The sequence below is a fragment of the Haliotis cracherodii genome, unplaced genomic scaffold, assembly GCF_022045235.1.
Source record: "Haliotis cracherodii isolate W230 unplaced genomic scaffold, xgHalCrac1.p SCAF_10, whole genome shotgun sequence".
Lineage (NCBI taxonomy): Eukaryota > Metazoa > Mollusca > Gastropoda > Lepetellida > Haliotidae > Haliotis > Haliotis cracherodii.
The window spans coordinates 16,827,343-16,848,069 of NW_027266265.1; the positions used below are offsets into that span (position 1 = coordinate 16,827,343).

Here is a 20,727-nt window from a genome sequence, read left to right on the forward strand (position 1 = left end):
TTCATTGGAGTGAATGAGTAAGTTGGGATTAACACTGCTTTGAACAGTTTTCCAGTTATATCACAGCATCTCAACTTAATGAGGGAGGAAAGCCTGAGTGATGCAGATTTCAGTCTTTTACCACTTTGGTGAAACCTACGAGCATGGGCATAGTGCTGACAAATCTGGAGACATAATCGGCGGGGTAAACTGGGATTCGAACCCACAATCATATTTCTGGCCTGACCAAGGGCTGCAACTCTGCACCGCAAAATGTGGTGCCTTGGATGACTGGGCCCCCATTCCCACTTCATTTGAGTATTGACATCAGAAACAAAGTCAGAATTACACTCCCAATTGGATGCAACAATATTCCAGCTAGAAATTAACAATCGGTACTTTGTTAAAGCATTTTTATGCATGTACTTTTAAAGCTAAGAATTACACAATATAACAAAACAAATACTGATTCCACCGGTCAAGAAGTCTTTAACACATATATCAATGCTTCCTATGCTTACTGACATCAGAAACTGGACCATTTGGGTTAATGTCTCTTTGAAAAATATCAGTAATATCATGGGATGTCAGCTGAGATCAGACCAGATCCTGACACTGCTTAGGGATGCTACTTTGCAAGGCAGGCAAGTTCCTATCCAGAGGCCACTTGGCACCTGCGTCCTTTCAATTACCTTGAGAAGTGAGACAACCAGAGTTAGTGAGTGAGTTGGGTTTAACACCGCTTTTAACAGTATTCCAGTTATATCACAGCGTGTCAGCTTAATGTGGGAGGAAAGCCTGAAGTGATGCAGGTCTCAGACTTTTACCACTTCCGTGAAACCCACGAGCACGGGTATGGTGCTGACAAACCTAGAAACAAAATCAGGGTATATCTTGGAACTTAACTCTTTCAAATAGACATTAGAATACAGGATTGTGCTTTGCGTAACTTTTTTCATCACCTTCAATCTTGCATTTTTCCTTGTTTTTAATAGTCGTCCATTATTCCGGTTTCATGAAAGCATCCTATCACTGTGACACAGGCATAAAACAATGCGTTCTTCAACTGTTAATCACAGTTTCAACATGCTCAGAATTATGGACGCTTGTTGGCACATGTTCATGTTTGACACTACATACCTAGGTGACCCTTGAAAAATGATGCTAAGTACGTACATCGCCAGTACTGACCACGGAGGTCCCTCAACCATCGAGCATTGGAACCGGTGTTTATTGAACTGCCATGGATGAGACAAGGAAAGGGAGCTAATCTTCATGGATGGAGGCAGAGTTACAAAATGTGCATACCACTTATGGCACATGAACAATTTGACAATATACAATGTCATGCAGTTTGACTACATGTATACAAAAAGGAAGGTCTCACAACTCCAGCTGTATTATATCTCAATTCTGTGATGATAAATACCCTGAGCTTATTTGCTACCTTTAAGTCGCTTCATTATGACATGATGCTAGAACTAGCCGTCCAATCAAAGTTCTCTCATGGGCTAGACATGATGTGATAGGTTAGCGGTGGAAGTGATAGAGATAGGGACACAATACATTCCAGTCTACAAACAGTGGACAACTGACCTGATGCACCTGGACATTAACCTCACCATGCACAAACAGTGTTCCTGCTGGCTTTTGAAACTGCCAGTCCTTGTGGACTGGCAACTCTAAAAATTACCAGTCTCCCCTAATTTTCGCCAGTCCCAACTTTCAACAAATATAAAACGCATGGAAATAATTTGGTTTTAATTCTTTCAACATCATGTTCAGTGCAAAGATGTCATCTTGAAGTAACTGAGTTAGATCTATAAGTTTCTCTTCTTTTTTTAACATATTTTAAGACGAAGTCGCTACAAATGGATATTTAACCTAGAAATAGACAAGGGGAAACCCTGATGGTAACAGACAAGCTGAATTTGTTAGAAAAATGTACTTTATGAATATCACCGATATTTTGTTCAACAACAACGATTTATAATGTACTCTATAAGGTCAACAGGGACTGACAGTCACATGAATTACTGGTCTAAACCTAAACGGGAACACTGACAAACCTTTTCAAGCAAGGTTATGTTCAACCTCTACAAATCCATGTGAGCTACAAATACATACAGAACTAATGTGCCGGCTGTCATTTAATGACCCAAGCAAACAGATAGGGACTCAAACACTATCACAGGCTGATATCAATTAATTTTACAAAAATTATGATGATCTTCATGTTTGTTATTTTTGGAAAATAGACAGAATGGGTTTTTATGGATGATAGATCTATAAGATCTTTACAATGATTATGCGGAACTGACCACAGTTGACCATTTGTAAGCATTAGGGATTCCGGAGACCCTATACAGATATGGTCCCTGGGGATTCAAACAATGGGAAACAAATAACTCGTATTCAGAACACGAAAAGCAAACAGTGTAATGTTGCCACTGGATATTTACCAGTTCATCTTCATGAGATCACAGACCGGAGCCAAGTCTGCAACAAGCTGCTGAAGGCCAAAAGTTAGAGGGTTCGGGGAGTTGGAGGATGCTATAGAAGTGTAGCAGGGCATGGAGTCATCCCACAGATGACATCCTCACCTTGTCAGCATGCTGAAGGGGTTAACCTCTTTTTTCATGTGGACAAAGCGTCCCACCTCGGATCAGAAGGTCCGTGTATTGAATCCCCAGGACTCGGAAATTTGTGGCCGCTACATTGGCGCCCAACATGGGTCTGAGCAAGTTAATATTACATTTGAGCAAAATAAGCCTCAGTATCCTACAATGCGGCCTGGGACATACCTTCTGTTGACGGGGGAGTATGTAGCAGGTCGTAGAGTCATCTCACAGATGACATCCTTACCTTGTCAGCTTGCTGATGGGGTTATACCCTTTGGTCATGTGGACAAGGCATCTGACCTCGGATCAGAGGGTTCGATCCCATAACAGACTCAGAAAGTTTATGGCCGCTACACAAGCCTAAATGTTGACAAATCAAGGTTATGATCACCTTAGCACTACGGATGGGAGGTAGGGAGTTATGATCACCTTAGCGCTATATGTGTGGGAGGTAAGGGAGTTATCATGATATGACATTTATACTAAGTTTTCCTATAATAATCAGATCCACATCAAGTGCTTTTATGAGTTATCATGATGCATTAATATTACACCATGATAACCCATAAAAGCACTTGATGTGGATCTAATTATTATAGGAAAACTTGGTAAAGTTATGATCATCTTAGTGCTTCGAATGGGAGTTATGATGGTAGTGAGTTACGATCACCTTAGCACTACGTATGGGAGGTATGAGAGTTACGATAACCTCAGCGTTAAGATCACTTTGTACTACGCAACCCTCAGGGTTATGAAATTTAAACAAAATCAGTTGCTGGTCAGTTCTGTTTTGAAATTTAAATCAAGTTCAGTATTGTATAATAGATTAATCCTTTTGAAAGCGACAAAATTCATTGTGAAGATGGCAAGGCCCCATTTCCATCACACTTGGAAAATTACACACCTATCAATGGACTTTCGACAAAGGATAAACATTAAAAAAATGTTACATCCTTTGGCTCAGTGAAAAATGAATAAACATTTGCTTTTCCAGGTACAAATCCTGATTATGTCAAAGTGTCAGAGAGGTCTCCTCTACCAATATCACAGAGTGCTTTAGCTAAAACCTTGACTTGTGGAGGGGTGGGCTGGCGTCTTTTCCACATCAATAGAGTCTGGTAGCTCAGCTCGTACTCCCCTGCTACGCGGTGGTCATGGTGGATAGTCTCCAGTTCCCCAGTGGTCAGGCCTAGCTTGGTCCCTAGGTCCTTCCATGCCGTGTCATTGTACTTAGTCAGTTTTTTGCACACTCTGTCCATCTGGTCCATCGTGGGCTCATTTTCCGACTCTGCAAGGATTACAGGAAAACATGGTTATAACAAACTCCAAGGGACTTTCCGACTCTTGAAGGATTACAGGAAAACATTGTTATAACAAACTCCAAGGGACTTTCCGACTCTTGAAGGATTACAGGAAAACACGGTTATAACAAACTCCAAGGGACTTTCCGACTCTTGAAGGATTACAGGAAAACATGGTTATAACAAACTCCAAGGGACTTTCCGACTCTTGAAGGATTACAGGAAAACATGGTTATAACAAACTCCAAGGGACTTTCCTACTCTTGAAGGGTTACAGGAAAACATGGTTATAACAAACTCCAAGGGACTTTCCGACTCTTGAAGGATTACGGGAAAACATGGTTATAATAAACTCCAAGGGACTTTCCGACTCTTGAAGGATTACAGGAAAACGCGGTTATAACAAACTCCAAGGGACTTTCCGACTTTTGAAGGATTACAGGAAAAAACAGTTATAACAAACTCCAAGGGACTTTCCTACTCTTGAAGGATTACAGGAAAATATGGTTATAACAAACTCCAAGGGACTTTCCGACTCTTGAAGGATTACAGGAAAACATGGTTACAACAAACTTCAAGGGATTTTCCTACTCTTGAAGGATTACAGGAAAACATGGTTATAACAAAATTCAAGGGACTTTCCTACTCTTGAAGGATTACAGGAAAACATGGTTATAACAAACTCCAAGGGACTTTCCAACTCTTGAAGGATTACAGGAAAAAGCGGTTATAACAAACTCCAAGGGACTTTCCTACTCTTGAAGGATTACAGGAAAACATGGTTATAACAAACTCTGAGGGACTTTCCGACTCTTGAAGGATTACAGGAAAACACGATTACAACAAACTCCAAGCGACTTTCCGACCCTGAGTAAGATAACAGTGAAACATGGTTACCGTATAACAAACTCCAAAGCCTGATGCTGATTAAAATAAAAGTAAAACGTGGTTATAACAAACACCCAGGGACGTTTTTGTCCTGATAATTGAAAGGATATGTGAGACAGGTAGAACTTCTAGATAGATAATAGAAAACAGGAGGAGAGAACGACTCGGGATAGAACACCCAAAAGGCCTTAATAGGAAGACATCCCTTCCCTCAGCATGTGAAGAACTGCTTGTACAGGGACAGGAGTTGCCATGACGTCAAACTTATCACGATGTCACTATCTACAATAGCTATGAAGTCAATGTTAGTAATGAAGTCATAGCTCAAGTCAGTTACAGCAATGGTTGAAAAAGGAACTCGAATGATGTAGTACAAAACCAACAAAATGTGCCTGATGAAGGCCGGGAGGCCGAAAGCTTGACTGTGTGTAATTATATTTGATTCACTTCTGATGGTGTTTTATGGTAATGTATTTTATTGTTTAACAATGATTGTGAAACTGTTACATTGTTTCTGTGGAGATTCGGTAGAGCTCATTGCATTGTATTTGGGCAGTGATAAGTTGTCTGGAATGTAGTGCCATTTGATCTAAGCAGTCATCAGGGAGATCCTATACTAAGATACTAGTGTGGTGTGTAAACTACCAGACTACCCTGGACTGATATGGAATATTCTGCGGTGTTCTGGAAGCAAGTTGGACTGTATATATTTAATGTCCATTGAGGACCTGACTATCTAAATGTAAAATGGGTCGATGGCCTAGAGCACAAAATGAATATCGACTGTATATATTGAGTGTTTGCATATGTCTCACACATTATCTCTCACACATTTCGACTCACACACATTTTCATTGCTTTGGAACCAACTTTCAAGTGAGGCTTACTCATCATCCCTGATTCCCTGTCAAGGCCATCTTGGAAGCACTGAGTTTTGTTATCGTCACTGTATTTTTGCATTTGATAGTGACCACTGCCATCATATTATTTATTGCATTGAATATTGTACTACCACTCTACTGTTTACTGCCATTGTAATTGCTGTACAGTAATTTGTATTGATTTGTAAACTTAGTGAATTTTGTAATACATTTGTTGATTGTGATTGCATACCACTTGTTGGTTGTTTGTTGGTTTCAAACTAAGTTCTTTTATGTACAGATTTCTGGATTAACATATTGTTTCAATTTAGGAATCAACACATAACAATGGTGACTGACTGTTTGATTCACTGCGTGATGTTGACTGAGTGTTTGATTCACTGCGTGATGGTGACTGACTGTTTGATTCACTGCGTGATGTTGACTGATTGTTTGATTCACTGCGTGATGTTGACTGACTGTTTGATTCACTGCGTGATGGTGACTGACTGTTTGATTCACTGCGTGATGTTGACTGACTGTTTGATTCACTGCGTGATGTTGACTGATTGTTTGATTCACTGCGTGATGTTGACTGACTGTTTGATTCACTGCGTGATGTTGACTGACTGTTTGATTCACTGCGTGATGGTGACTGAGTGTTTGATTCACTGCGTGATGTTGACTGACTGTTTGATTCACTGCGTGATGTTGACTGACTGTTTGATTCACTGCCGATGGTGACTGACTGTTTGATTCACTGCTGATGATGACTGACTGTTTGATTCACTGCGTGATGTTGACTGAGTGTTTGATTCACTGCGTGATCTTGACTGACTGTTTGATTCACTGCGTGATGTTGACTGAGTGTTTGATTCACTGCGTGATGTTGACTGACTGTTTGATTCACTGCTGATGTTGACTGAGTGTTTGATTCACTGCGTGATGTTGACTGATTGTTTGATTCACTGCGTGATGTTGACTGACTGTTTGATTCACTGCGTGATGTTGACTGACTGTTTGATTCACTGCGTGATGTTGACTGAGTGTTTGATTCACTGCGTGATGTTGACTGAGTGTTTGATTCACTGCGTGATGTTGACTGAGTGTTTGATTCACTGCGTGATGTTGACTGAGTGTTTGATTCACTGCGTGATGTTGACTGAGTGTTTGATTCACTGCGTGATGTTGACTGACTGTTTGATTCACTGCGTGATGTTGACTGACTGTTTGATTCACTGCTGATGTTGACTGAGTGTTTGATTCACTGCGTGATGTTGACTGAGTGTTTGATTCACTGCGTGATGTTGACTGACTGTTTTATTCACTGCGTGATGTTGACTGATTGTTTGATTCACTGCGTGATGTTGACTGACTGTTTGATTCACTGCGTGATGTTGACTGACTGTTTGATTCACTGCGTGATGTTGACTGAGTGTTTGATTCACTGCGTGATGTTGACTGAGTGTTTGATTCACTGCGTGATGTTGACTGAGTGTTTGATTCACTGCGTGATGTTGACTGAGTGTTTGATTCACTGCGTGATGTTGACTGACTGTTTGATTCACTGCGTGATGTTGACTGACTGTTTGATTCACTGCTGATGTTGACTGAGTGTTTGATTCACTGCGTGATGTTGACTGACTGTTTGATTCACTGCGTGATGTTGACTGACTGTTTTATTCACTGCGTGATGTTGACTGATTGTTTGATTCACTGCGTGATGTTGACTGACTGTTTGATTCACTGCGTGATGTTGACTGACTGTTTGATTCACTGCTGATGATGACTGAGTGTTTGATTCACTGCCGATGGTGACTGACTGTTTGATTCACTGCCGATGGTGACTGACTGTTTGATTCACTGCGTGATGTTGACTGAGTGTTTGATTCACAGCTGATGGTGACCGACATTGTTTGATTCACCGCTGATGAGTAGGATTGATAGATTGACACTGATTATGTTTGCCTCATGTATCAAATCAGTTTTCTTTAGCTGATAATTTGTTTAAAAAGGTCATTTACAGTTCTATGTATGTATGCCTCTTAGGACCATATTCTACTGTAATCATTATTCAACATCAAAACTTTTGAAGATGTTCCAATGACTAGTTTGTTCCTTGTATAAACTGTTCATTTGGGACATTAAACATGTTAAATACATAATCTATTAAAAAGCTCACCCGAAAATCTTACACTGGCCATTTGTCACATATTTAGGACACAACAGACTTACTGACACATTAGGCAATAGCTTCAGCCATAGGACTGGTTAATTGTCATTCCTGCGTGTTATTAAAAAAACAAACTAATCATAGAAAATATGGCTAGAAACAATTTTGCCTTGGGTTCGTCAAAACAAACTTTGTTCACTGAACACGCTGGGTGTTCTGATAAAAATGGGAATTTAAAATATTTTATATATATTATTTTGGCTCCTCCTTTGAATGGGAACAAATGTATATTTGGAAACAGTGTCTATTAACACAATTCCAGCTTCCCTATCCCATAACCAGAATATGAACTACCCTGGGTCCTGTTCCACAAAGAGATCTTAGTGCTAAGTTGGTCGTAACTCCCATACTTTATCATTGGCTTACGATCAACCTAGCACTAAGATCGCTTTATGAGACGGGGCCCAGTGTCTCAGTTACATGCCCAAGTAATCCCCCTGCTGGATACTAACTGGACAGAGGTCGTTTACAGGGCTTCACTTTCACTTTTGGTGGCCCTGGTGCTCCCCGTGCTTGACTTCTTGTCTGCATTCTGCCTGGTACGTTCATCACGTTCACCGTGTTACCTCTGCCTATCTGTATCCCACTGCAGTCCTGATCATTGGACACAAAGGTGAACCCTGAAAATTAACACTGCAAGATAATGTTTGATGTACAAGACTGCTGAAGGGATGAGGTGTGACATTGTTTCCCTTTAAAACTTGTTTAGGACTCTCATTATCATGCTACACATCATACCCACATTTCATCTTGCTAGATGTCATGCTTTCTAAGCAGAAGATTGTTCCCAATTACATCTTGCCATGTTTTCATAAAAAGAAAACATTTTTTATCCAAATGGCATAAACAACATAAACATGAGAAGCATCAAGGTTTCTGAAAAGTTGATAAACACATAAAAAGCACACCAAACCATAAGTTCACTTGAACAGACAGACAGACAGACAGACAGACAGACAGTTTTATTTTCGTGAGGCCGCTGGCTCAAAATTACATACAATTACAATTTGAAAAGATTACAATTTGGTGTTTCTTTTTATATTTACATGATACATGATAGACTGACATTTGTGATAACATCAATGGTCTTCCTCTGTCTGATATTTACTAAAATATATTACAATGAACTTGTTTCTCAATTCTTTATTTCTTTGTTGCTTAACACCACACTCAGCGATATTCCACCTATATGACGGCGGGCTGTAAATAATTGAGACTGGGCTAGACAATCCAGTCATTGACATCGTGAGCATCGATCCATGCCATTGGGATACGATGACATGCATCAACTAAGTCAGCGAGCCTGTTGACCCAATCCTGTTAGTCGACTCTTAAGCATGGGTTGCTATAGACCAATTCTAACCCAGAGCTTCATGGGTTTGTTTCTCAATTTAGAGTAGGAGTCTCATACATAGATGATGTGCAATTCATCTTCAACAGCAAAATAGCCTTTAAACTTGCATGACATACAACATCTTTCATAATAAATTATGTTTTAATATCAGTCTCATCAGCAAGCTTGAAATTGCAACATCTAATCTGGAATAGGATACTCTCAAATGTTGAGGAAGGACACCTATGCTTGAATACTTTTCAATATTAAAAGTTGAAAAAAAACACTTCTGATTTGCATGTAAGGCGGTTTGCCATTACTGAAAGAGATTATCATGTACTGTATATGACTGCGTATAAGCCGAATTTTGAGGACCAGAAAAAAGATTCTGATGAAAGTGGTCGGCTTATCCAAGGGATACACTTTCATGATAGTATTTTTCAGATCGTGATCTGTCAGAAACATCGCCTAAATGACGGTCCGATAGATTACAACTTCCCGAAAGTTTGGAAGTTGCCACGACTAGAGCCATTATTGTTATAAATTATCAATAATGTTATTATTATACACCAATGTTGTCATTATTAAAAAAAATGTTATGCATGTTACTACTTCCGATAATAAGTTTTCAATTGAATGTTCAAAGTTTATTGTTCTTCATAAACTCCACAATCTTTACATGTAGATATCTAAAAATATATGTAATTCACAGCTATAATATATAATCCCCAGATGAAATCGCCAATAGCTATTACGTACGTTTTGCAAAGTTCATAAATTGATAGTGAACAAGTGTCTACCTTTATTGAAAGAGGCAAATAAACAACTCTTTGCTTAAAAAGTGCAATGAAGGCTGCTAGTTTTCCTATTTCCTGACTAATCCAGACACATCCAAATCCAAATCTAAACAGAATACCGTATTCGACGTAATAAGCGCCCAGGGCGCTCTCAAAATTTGAAATAGGGACTCTTATTTTGGTGGAAAAAAACAGAGTTGAAAGATAAATTTCGTGGTTTATGCTGACAGCCTGAAATGTTTATATACGACAGATATATTTTTCCAGAATTTATTGCCCATAATTAAGGGTGCATATAACACATGAGTGCGTATTATACACGAATAAATAAGTCTTGTGTACATTGATCAATCGGAAGGGGTGCTAATTGGGATTGTTCACAAGCCAATATATTAATAAATATCGCCGTGGGCGCTTATTAGAGCGGGGCGCTTATTACGTCGAATACGGTATCTCTTATTGGTGTTGCCCTGGTATTATGGCCTACACCATCCAAAGTTTTAACATAATATAACATTGTTTTGATACCCATTGTTTGCTGAATGTGATAGTCTGCACCAATACTTAATTGACTTTGCAAATATACAAATTGCAAAGGCATTCTTCCACATTCCCTTAAACCATATTATTACATATTGATCCACCAACCTTTAAACTAGATTTACAATAACTTAATATGATCAGATTAAAATAGTATTACAATATGTGGTGCCCCATATTTCAGAACCACAACATTGGACAGGTTTTATCATACCGTATATCGCTGTGTATAAGGCGACCCCACGTATAAGACGACCCCCCTGTACACGCCTTCGAAATCAACCCAAAATCATATACTCCGTGTATAAGGCGACCTGGAATGAAACACATCACAAGTGCGCGCACAAACGTTAATAATAAAAAATATGTTTATCTTGCGTTGTTTTTTTCTACGATGACTGGTCGTGTGTGTAACTCCAGCACATGTCGCCATTTTGTGTTTACACGGTGCAACACCAAATTGGTGACGGTAAAATAAAATTCATTTAAAATATGTCAAATGGATCTGGACAACTGATGGTACGAAGTCTCCTTTCATAATTATAAACAAAAAGTGTTGCCTATTGTGAATACAAGTCCCAGGTATTTATAGAAAGATACTGTTTCTATAGATGTACCATCATAAAACCACTTTTCATACGACCTTAAGGGACCACTTTTCTACTTTCATGCCAGTATGTTTACAAAAACTTTCTAGTAAGTTATCTTGCTCTGCACTTGTGTACTGGTGTCAGATATTTCTGAGATATCATCAGCAAACATGAGAGAACACAAATCATAATTATCAACCTCAAGTTATATCATCCTATTGTACTCCAGTCAGGTTAAATCTTATAAACAGGGATATTTGCAATATAATGTTATAATATCGCCAGGATTTTAAATAACATCCCAAGAATTTTTATTCATATAACTTCTGTTTTTATTGAAATATATGAATGTTTCTCACTGGAAATTTATTTTGCATTTGAACATGTAATATAATGACATGTAAAATCAAATGACACATGATATATTTATATTCCTGCGAATCGAAAACGCAACCTTTGAATCTGTAGCCCACTGAGTATACCGCCAAGCTACAGAGGCGCCAATAAATCACAATGTTTTTAAGAATTTCTTTTTCAAGCACTGTCCGCCAGCAACAGCTATTTTACGCCCGTTTCCTAAGGTTCATGGAAGGTATGTTTGAAACATCCTAATGTTGCTAAATGTTGTTTAAAGTTTCTTTTTTCGGTTTATAAGTGATCGGTTTATGAGATTTTAAACCCTTTGACATGTTTTATCCTACACATAGACGAGATAACAGTAATATCTTGGCCACCCTCTCTTGCCATAAGGGTACATAACTTGTATATAAATACATGTATAACAAGCATGAAATACTCACATGCCCCGCCAATATGACATGTCGGGTGTGTGCAATGCATAAGCTCCTGTGCACTATGTTCACTGGGCCTTTTTGTAAAGAAATATGGTACGTTTTTCAAGATCTGCTCCGGAAACAAGGACTACCGCCATTTTCAGTCTAGATCAAAGTCGTTGCCATGGAAACTCGAAAAATAACTTTAAATTTTTTTCCAAAACCATCAAAAGGCATCGGTTCAGACCCATCAATGTGCAAAATATGGTGAAGAAATATGGTACGGTTTTCAAGATCTGCTCCGGGAACGAGGACTACCGCCATTTTCAGTCTAAATCAAAGTTGTTGCCATGGAACCTCGAAAAATAATTTTTTTAAAATCCCAAACTATCAAAAGGCACCAGTTCACCACTAGATCTATCTATGTGTTAACTTTGGTGAAGAAATATGGTACGGTTTTCAAGATCTGCTCCGGAAACGAAATCTGACGGCCGGCCGGATGGAAGGACGGCCAGACAGACGGACAGCACCCATTCCTATATCCCCCTTCCACTTCGTGGCGGGGGATAATAAATATGTGTGGACTTAAACACATCCTTAACAGGTGCCAATGTTACATGTAAACCACTAATACCTGTTCCACATGCGCCTCTATACACACATACATAAATATAGTATGTAAATTGTGTAAGACACACATCTTCGTCAGTCTGTTCATGACTTTCAAAACAAAACAGGTTGTTTTCCAATCAAAGTTGAATGAGAAGAGAGTAACTTCACCGAAAATGTTCGCATGAAGCAACATGTGTATTATTTAATTTGTTTACAAAGTTTTGACTTTTTGAAACCAAAAGAAAACACTGTCCGCTCAAAAAGGTTGGCAACTGTTGACAATTTGTTTAGTGTTGGCAAAAGAACAGATATTAATTAGATCATTCTCTCAATGTTTTGACATAAATGTTCATATTGCAACATAAACACATAGTGCAAATTTACATTTACATTTGCACCTGCTCCAGACATGATGTAAATGTGTTCCTGGTGTAAATATACACACATGAGTAAACACGTTTACATGACAAGTATACCCACCTATGTATTTCTACACAATCAGCATATATACACACATATGTACAGAGGCGCATGTGAACAGGGTATTAGTTAATTTCCATGTGAGTGCAGAGTAAATTTACTTATATACACGTATGTATAGTTACACATGTGCAAAATTACTTATGTGAGTAAATGTTGTGCATGTGAACTGGCAAATGCCTTGGAAAAGTCAATGAAGAGGCAGTAAAATCTGCCTCTCTTCTTACCAATGTATATTTGAACTATATCCTGTATTGAAACAAAATTATCAACAGTGGAGAGATGAGCCATAAAACCTGGTTGTTGTTCATTAATAATATTATGATTCTCATGCCAATTCAGCAGATGGTTGTTCAAAATAGACGTAAATACTTTCCACTGATTGAGAGAAATAGCAACTGGGGAATCTACCACTATCAAGAGTGTGATTAAAAAGGTGAGCAAGATATGGTACCACACCATCTGGTTCTGGTGATTTGTTATTTGCAGCATTTAGTATATTAGATAAAAGTTCCTGATCAGTGATTGGTTGATTAAGTTCTCCAGTGGGTCTTTGTGTAGAAGGAAGCAAATCATCATCAAAATCAGAAGCAAATACTCTGACTGGTTCAACAGACAGGAGTGACATGAAGTGATCCACTCACTGCTGACTAGATATTGACTGTGAAATGCCACTAGACATATATCTGTTAAGGTATTCTCCAGAGTGGTATAGATTCCTTTATACTAGCTGTTACTAATTTATTGTCTGTGCACTGAAATATTGTACTTGGCCATACAATCCAGGTGAACTACCAAAGGCCAATAAGAACTCCACGTACCAACTGGGTTTGATCCAGGAGGACCCCCTCGGGCACCGCCTCGATAACTCTGCAACATTACATGGGACATCATTACCAATTACATAACGATACAACATGGCAGTGTTCAGCTTACCATTCATCACGTACCATTGTCATAATTACTATTACCGTATTCGACGTAATAAGCGCCCCGCTCTAATAAGCGCCCATGGCGATATTTGCTAATATATTGGCTAGTGAACAATCCTAATTAGCACTCCCTCCGATTGATTAATGTACGCAAGACTTATTAATTCGCGTATAATACCCACTCGTGTGTTATATATGCATTCTTAATTATGGGCAATTAAATTCTGGAAAAATGTATCTGTTGCAAATAAACATTTCAGTGTGTCAGCATAAACCACGAAATTTATTTTTCAACTCTCTTTTTTCCACCAAAATAATATTCTAATAAGGGCCCCCTATTTCTAATGTTGAGAGCGCCCTGGGCGCTTTTTACGTCGAATACGGTACTTCTTAAACACCACACAAAAAGCAACATTCACATTTTACTTCTTGTAAAAATGTTATTATCTACTGATGAAATACCATATTAATCTGAAAAATTGAAATCAGTATTTCACTTGAGCAAAATAACACCTTCTGCCGGAACTACTTTCAGTATCACTACATTCATAACACAATACATGAATGTCAGGGTAAGATCATGAAGAACATAAAGAATGTATGTATAACTAGAACATTTGTTTTTTCTTGGCTATGTTCGAAGACAATTTTCTTCAAGCATATAAACAGGAATAAATCAATTCTTTCCATCACAAAAACAACACTTCAAGGCACATGTTGAAGCCATACATAAATATATTACTATAAAAAGGCCAATGTGTTTTGATATTGAAAGGGCTAGTGAAATATTGTAAAAGCTACTGTAAGTACCACTAAAAGTAAATAACAAATCCACTTTGTTTTTCAACACAAGTTTATAATGACACGGTCTACACACTGATAAATATTAATCATGTTGAAGTGGTTAAAGCGTTGGCTCATCATGCCAAAGGCACAGGTTTGATTCCCACATTGGCACGTTCCTGGTGTCCCCCAACATGATATTCCTGGAAAACTGCTAAAAGCAGCATAAAATCCAACTCACTAGCGCACTCAGTTGACAAGGTATTATACTAAATCAATGCTCATGGCTCACTGATCATGAAAGTGTTTTTGCAAATTAGGGGTGAGCTTTATACACAGATGTCCAACTTTACTCTACAGTTAGGGTCGGGTTGGAGCCAGATGAGCCTATATCAACAACACAGAAACTGGTGTGTGTTGGGTGCAAGTCTCCCGATGACATTGTCTGACTCTACACAGAAAACAGGCTCCAGAGTGATCACAACAAGACAATGTGTGTACTTCTTGGGGTACAAGTATAATACATCAGTTGGATGTAGACCTTGTTGTGTCATCACTCTTCTTAATGTAGATGCTTTCTCAATTTGAAATCTTCAAGTAATAACTCTTTGTGTTGGAAAGTTCTAATCATAGACATCAAATTTTAACTAATTTAAAAAAAAATAAAATTGATTCAAGTTGATGTGATGGAGACTCGAAAAATACTTTCTTAAAAATCCCGAACTTTCAAAAGGCACCAAATTCACCACCAGACCTATCTATGTACCAAGTTTGGTTATGAACTACTATATGTTTTTTAAGATCTGCTCCCTGAAACAAAATATTGCATGGACAGTTTCACTTTAATACCCCCTGCAAAACGCATTGCTGGGGATAAATAAATCTGAGCAACATCCCTGCCCTATATATCCTCAAAAGGTTTTTAATCCTTTGGGGTAATAAATATAAAATTTAACTGAGCTAAAAAAAAACAATTTCTGACTTGAACAGGACTCTCATCATCTTGCCACATATAATACAATTTCATCCTACTTCATCTCATGCTCTCTCAGCAGAAGTGGATTTGAACAGTAGTAAAATCGGAATCTGCGGAAATAATAAAGATTTATTCAGTGTCTTTGCGAGCAGATAAGCCAGCCTGGGTTATCGACTGTCTGAAGCTTTTTGGTTTGGTTTGTTGTTTTACGCCGCACTCAGCAATATTCCAGCTACATGACGGCGGTCTGTAAATAATCGAGTCTGGACCAGACAAACCAGTGATTGACATCATAAGCATCGATCCACGCAATTGGGATCGATGACATGCTTCAACCAAGTCAGCGAGCCTGAACACCCGATCCCGTTAGTCGCCTCATACTACAAGCATAGTCGCCTTTTACGACAAGAATGGGTTGCTGAAGACCTATTCTACCCCGGATCTTCACGACCATGTCTGAAGTACAGCTAGTAGTCAATATATAGATCTTCAGTAATGATGCATAACATTCGGGTGTTAAATAGAGAATCTCACCCGAGTGTCTTTGATATCAAATATATCAATGAGTGTTGATATATTTGATATCAAAAGACACTCGGGTGAGATTTCATTTATCATCCAACATCATTCTTCCAACTTTTTCAATTTGTAGACAGTAATTAGCAGTGTCTTCAGTGTAAAAAGTACCTGGGCGCGTTGCAAGCCACGAATCCCTCAGAGAAAGCAAATTAATCGCTCATTCTGGTGTCTGCAACAGTTCGAAGCGCTTGCCCACCCTTCCAAAATGGCGGCGCAATTAGCGCTTGGTTGCCTTGACGTAATGAAGAACGTAATAGAAGAGGCTCGATGACGAGCTGATGGAATTTATGACTACTTTGAAGATGTAGAGCAGGCTGAGGATGATGGGGACTTAGCTGCCTTTGCTGATTTCCTAGTTGATCCAGTCAAGAAATTCTTGTTCCGCTGTCAAAGTAAGCCGCCATTTTGGTTTGAGAACGAAGCGACCTCAGCCAGCAATTGTTTTGCTTGCAAGCGGCTGAAAGTTAGCGCACTGTTGTAAGGCGAATCGCTGCACATCGCTTGCAAGCGATTGGCGCTTTGCAACGCACCCCTGCTTACAGCTTCAGCAGCAGAGCCATTAGTGATGTCATTTGATTGTGACGTCATGGTAACCAGTGATGTCACAATGGTCTGCAAAGCATTGTGATGTAATTTCATTGCAGCGATATCTACAGTGTAGATATCGCCTGATCCAATCCAAGCAATATCTCCTGTGGGAGCCAGTTTTGCATGATAAAATTAATAAAAAACAAGGGGTTTCATAAATACTTATTATAATGTCCTCATTCATTTCAGTATTAACACATGCATTAGGAACATTCCACTCTGTTCATGCGCCAGACGGAATGCAGAACGACATACAGAGACAATATGTGTGATGTGATGTAGTTTTATCTTTTATATCCAAAATAATTTACAAATGATTATTTGAGGATTGTACTGTTATGCTGGTTGTTAGGTGGTTTGATAAGCTGAGAGATTCCAATAAAGTAATAACTTAAAACTGAGAATCCCCATCTGTTATCTAACCAAAGTAATGATAACCCTCACTGTGGTTACCTATGCGCCAGTACATCTTACTGTCTACCACTGTGTTGTGTGCGTAATAAGTAAATTCTGACAATGTCATAAATATCAATTATACCCAACACATACTGTGTTTTTAATGTAGACCGAGGTTTCAATTAGGGGATTCCATGAAACCTGGGATGGGTGACTCGGGTACTCGGGTCGGGTGGGTCGTGAGTAAGACCTGGGTATCCACAGGGCTACCCGGACCATTGGTTAGTCACGTGATATATTGTTTAATGACCAAAACTTACTATAGCTCAGTGTCGCTAATGTTCGCATTTCTTTCTGATGATGCACACATTCCAATGTTTCAGTAAAGATAAAGCTTAAGTTAACTTCGGTGAACGCATGATCTGATTGTTTGATGTATGTATCTAAATAGTTTTAGCCAGGGCAGCGATAAGTAAAACAATTACCAATCAGACATTTTGTTCCCTACTCTTCAGATTTGAAGAGGGTACCCGGGTAGGGTCGGGTAATAGGGGGTCGTATACCCGGGTAGTAAATTTGGAATCGTCCCAGCCCTACTGTGGGTATTAAAAAACAACTTATTGTCAGTACTGGGATTAGCAATATGACAAAACATGTTGGTTTACAATATCAACGCTACCCTAAACCATATGATCCCTTTCTACAAACGAAATTAAACTGTATGAGTTTGGACATTTTGTGTCATATCCGTTTTGACTAGTACTAGTAGATCTACTCCACGTTCTGTCGTTTTTCGAAAATGATTCACTTTGTTGTGGTAAATGTTTGAATCTATACATCTGCTTTTATCATCAAGTAGGATATTTTCCTCTGTGATGCCACCCGAAGAGTAGCTATAAAGGCTTCTAAGTTCATTCAAACTTGAAAGGGGGCATAAGGCACGTAAGAGGATAAACATTAAACATCATAATGATCATTTCCAAATACGCCGACAGTCCCAAGTGCAAAGACATTTTTAGGAAAAGTGTCAAAATTAATCACTTACCATGTTTGCAAAATCAAAATATTGCTGATGTCACGTGTATCGAGGTCGGAAAAGTTAGTTTCTAAATGTTGGGTTTTCGTGAAGACAAAATCAGTAACGAAAGTTGGAAAATGTTCTGGGTTTTCCCGCTAGTGTTATTTTTAGCTCGCTTCCGGTTAAGTTCTGAAGCTCAGGACAACGCTTGGACAAAAGGAATGCATTGTAAGCGACTCCTCCCCATACAGACCACGTCAGCCCACAGCACATTTCACAATCACAAAATATTTTAAGAATGGGTTTAGGAATGAAATTATCGGAAGACAATTCTCATTTATGTTTTGAACACATCTGACTTTGATAATGTTTTAATAGTTTGCGCTCTTCTTAAATTATGCAATGAATATTATAACAACAACAACAACATTCATGAGGATCAAAAAGGTTTTGTTGGTGGTAGCAGAGACCATATAATAGATTATTATATGGTCTCTGGTGGTAGATATATAGGTGAGGTTACAAGAATGATTTATGATGTGATGAAATATACTGAATCTTACAAAATACCAGGTTGATTGTTAATAATTTATTTTGAAAAAGCATTTGACTCTGAGGAAAGAAAATTAATGCATAATGTACTATTTTTTAAAAATTTTGGACCATGTATTCAACATTGGGTAAAAAGCTTTTTTGAAAATATTGAATCAAGTGTTTTGGTAAATGGATATGCGAGTCCTTTTTTTAAGGTTTCAAGGGGTTGTCGCCAGGGGGATCCGATATCACCATATATCTTATTCTTTTGTACTTACTTAGCAATAATGATAAGAAATAATAACAAAATAAAATATATACAGATGGGTAATATTACATCTCTGCTTGCACAATTTGCAGATGATACCACATTAAGTTCAGATGGATCTGAAACGAGCCTCTATACCACAATGAGTACCTTAAAATGTTTTGCCCAGTTTTCGGGATTAAAAGTAAATGCTGAAAAAAACAAGTTGATATGGATAGGGTAAATATCCAAGATATAAGTTATGTGAGGATTGGAATTTTGACGGGTCACAAACTGAGTTAAAGTTATTAGGCATAGATTTTGATGCTGATTTGAAAAAATATGGTTAAACTATACAAACAAGTTTGATAAGATAGAAAAGGAAATGAAAATGTGGGAAAAGAGAACATTGACACCTATGGGTAGACATGTTGTACTAAAATCATTGTTGTTACACAAAATCAATCACCTGTTGTGCAGTATACCAAGCCCACACAAAATTTTGATAGAAAAGTTTCAGTCAAAATGTTTTCATTTCATCTGGAGATCTAAACCTGACAAAGTTAAAAGGAAAATTATGTCACTACATCCTAAATATGGCAGCATCAGTGTCCCAGTGGTGGAAATGGTTATCGCTGCACAAAAATTAATCTGGATTAAGAGACTGGTTCATGGCAATTCCACATGGACAGCTTTCTTTTTTTAAAATGTTGCTAGCGCAGATGTAATTTACCTGGCTGATGCTGCCTATATTAACGAAAAGATTATTCCAAACATCAACAATAACTTTTGGAAGGATGTTGTGTTATGGTGGTCAGTATATTTGAATTGTTGTGGTATTGTTAAACAATCTGGTGAGGGTATGATGAGCAAATCTGTCTGGTATAATAATGAAATGAAAATTGATGGTAAGTCTATTTATTTTCCACAATGGCATCAAAAGGGTACAGCATATATAAATGCATCTTCACGAGGCAAGTGAGTTAACTGACTATAAAAATCCAGTTTCCACCCTTGCTGAACTAGGCTGGTATTATGGAGTAACATTTTGAGTGGACTAACGAGTCTATGCATAGTCCAATCTTTTTACTAATTTAAAAAGAAATACTTGATAATATGAAATTACAAAATGTATTGTATATTCAGATTGTACTTATTCAAGTTTCCATGCCTTCTGGTCTTCTCTACATGTATTACTTAGAGACTATATAACTATGATATCTGATCTGTCCATGCTACAAACATGCCAATATTGTCACAATAAATCCATGCACACTCTATGTATGATATTGAAATGTAAAATATGATGGAAATCTATCTATCTATCTATCTATCTATCTATCTATCGTTGTAGTTAAACTGTGTGGAACATTTTACCAGGATAGGATAATAGGAGGTGGTGATAAATAGGACTGGAGGTACAAATGCTTACTGATCAGCAGCTACTTCCTGACTGTATGTATGAAATATCCCAAAACAAACAACCAGCATAATTTGGGGAATTTGTTTGTGATCAGTACAGCTCCTCATCATGAGAGTCCACACTACTGAGGATCAGGTGGTCACAATGGCTGCCTTGTATGGTTACAGTAGTGATGAGTGATGTGGATGATTGTGTCATCACATCCAGACATCATCACCATCCTGGCTGGGTGTTCACACCGGTG

General features: G+C 38.3%; 1 protein-coding gene across 1 annotated transcript; it reads right to left on the bottom strand.

The window, feature by feature from the left end:
• Positions 1–1,809: 1,809 nt before the first annotated feature.
• LOC139454142 (uncharacterized) lies at positions 1,810–18,413 on the bottom strand. The gene is made up of 4 exons (XM_071235668.1): positions 18,307–18,413; positions 13,829–13,877; positions 8,335–8,502; positions 1,810–3,888 (listed from the first exon to the last, which is right to left on the bottom strand). Exons 1-4 carry the CDS (start codon positions 18,307–18,309, stop codon positions 3,608–3,610), a joined length of 501 nt encoding a protein of 166 aa, XP_071091769.1. The 5' UTR covers positions 18,310–18,413; the 3' UTR covers positions 1,810–3,607.
• Positions 18,414–20,727: the final 2,314 nt, after the last annotated feature.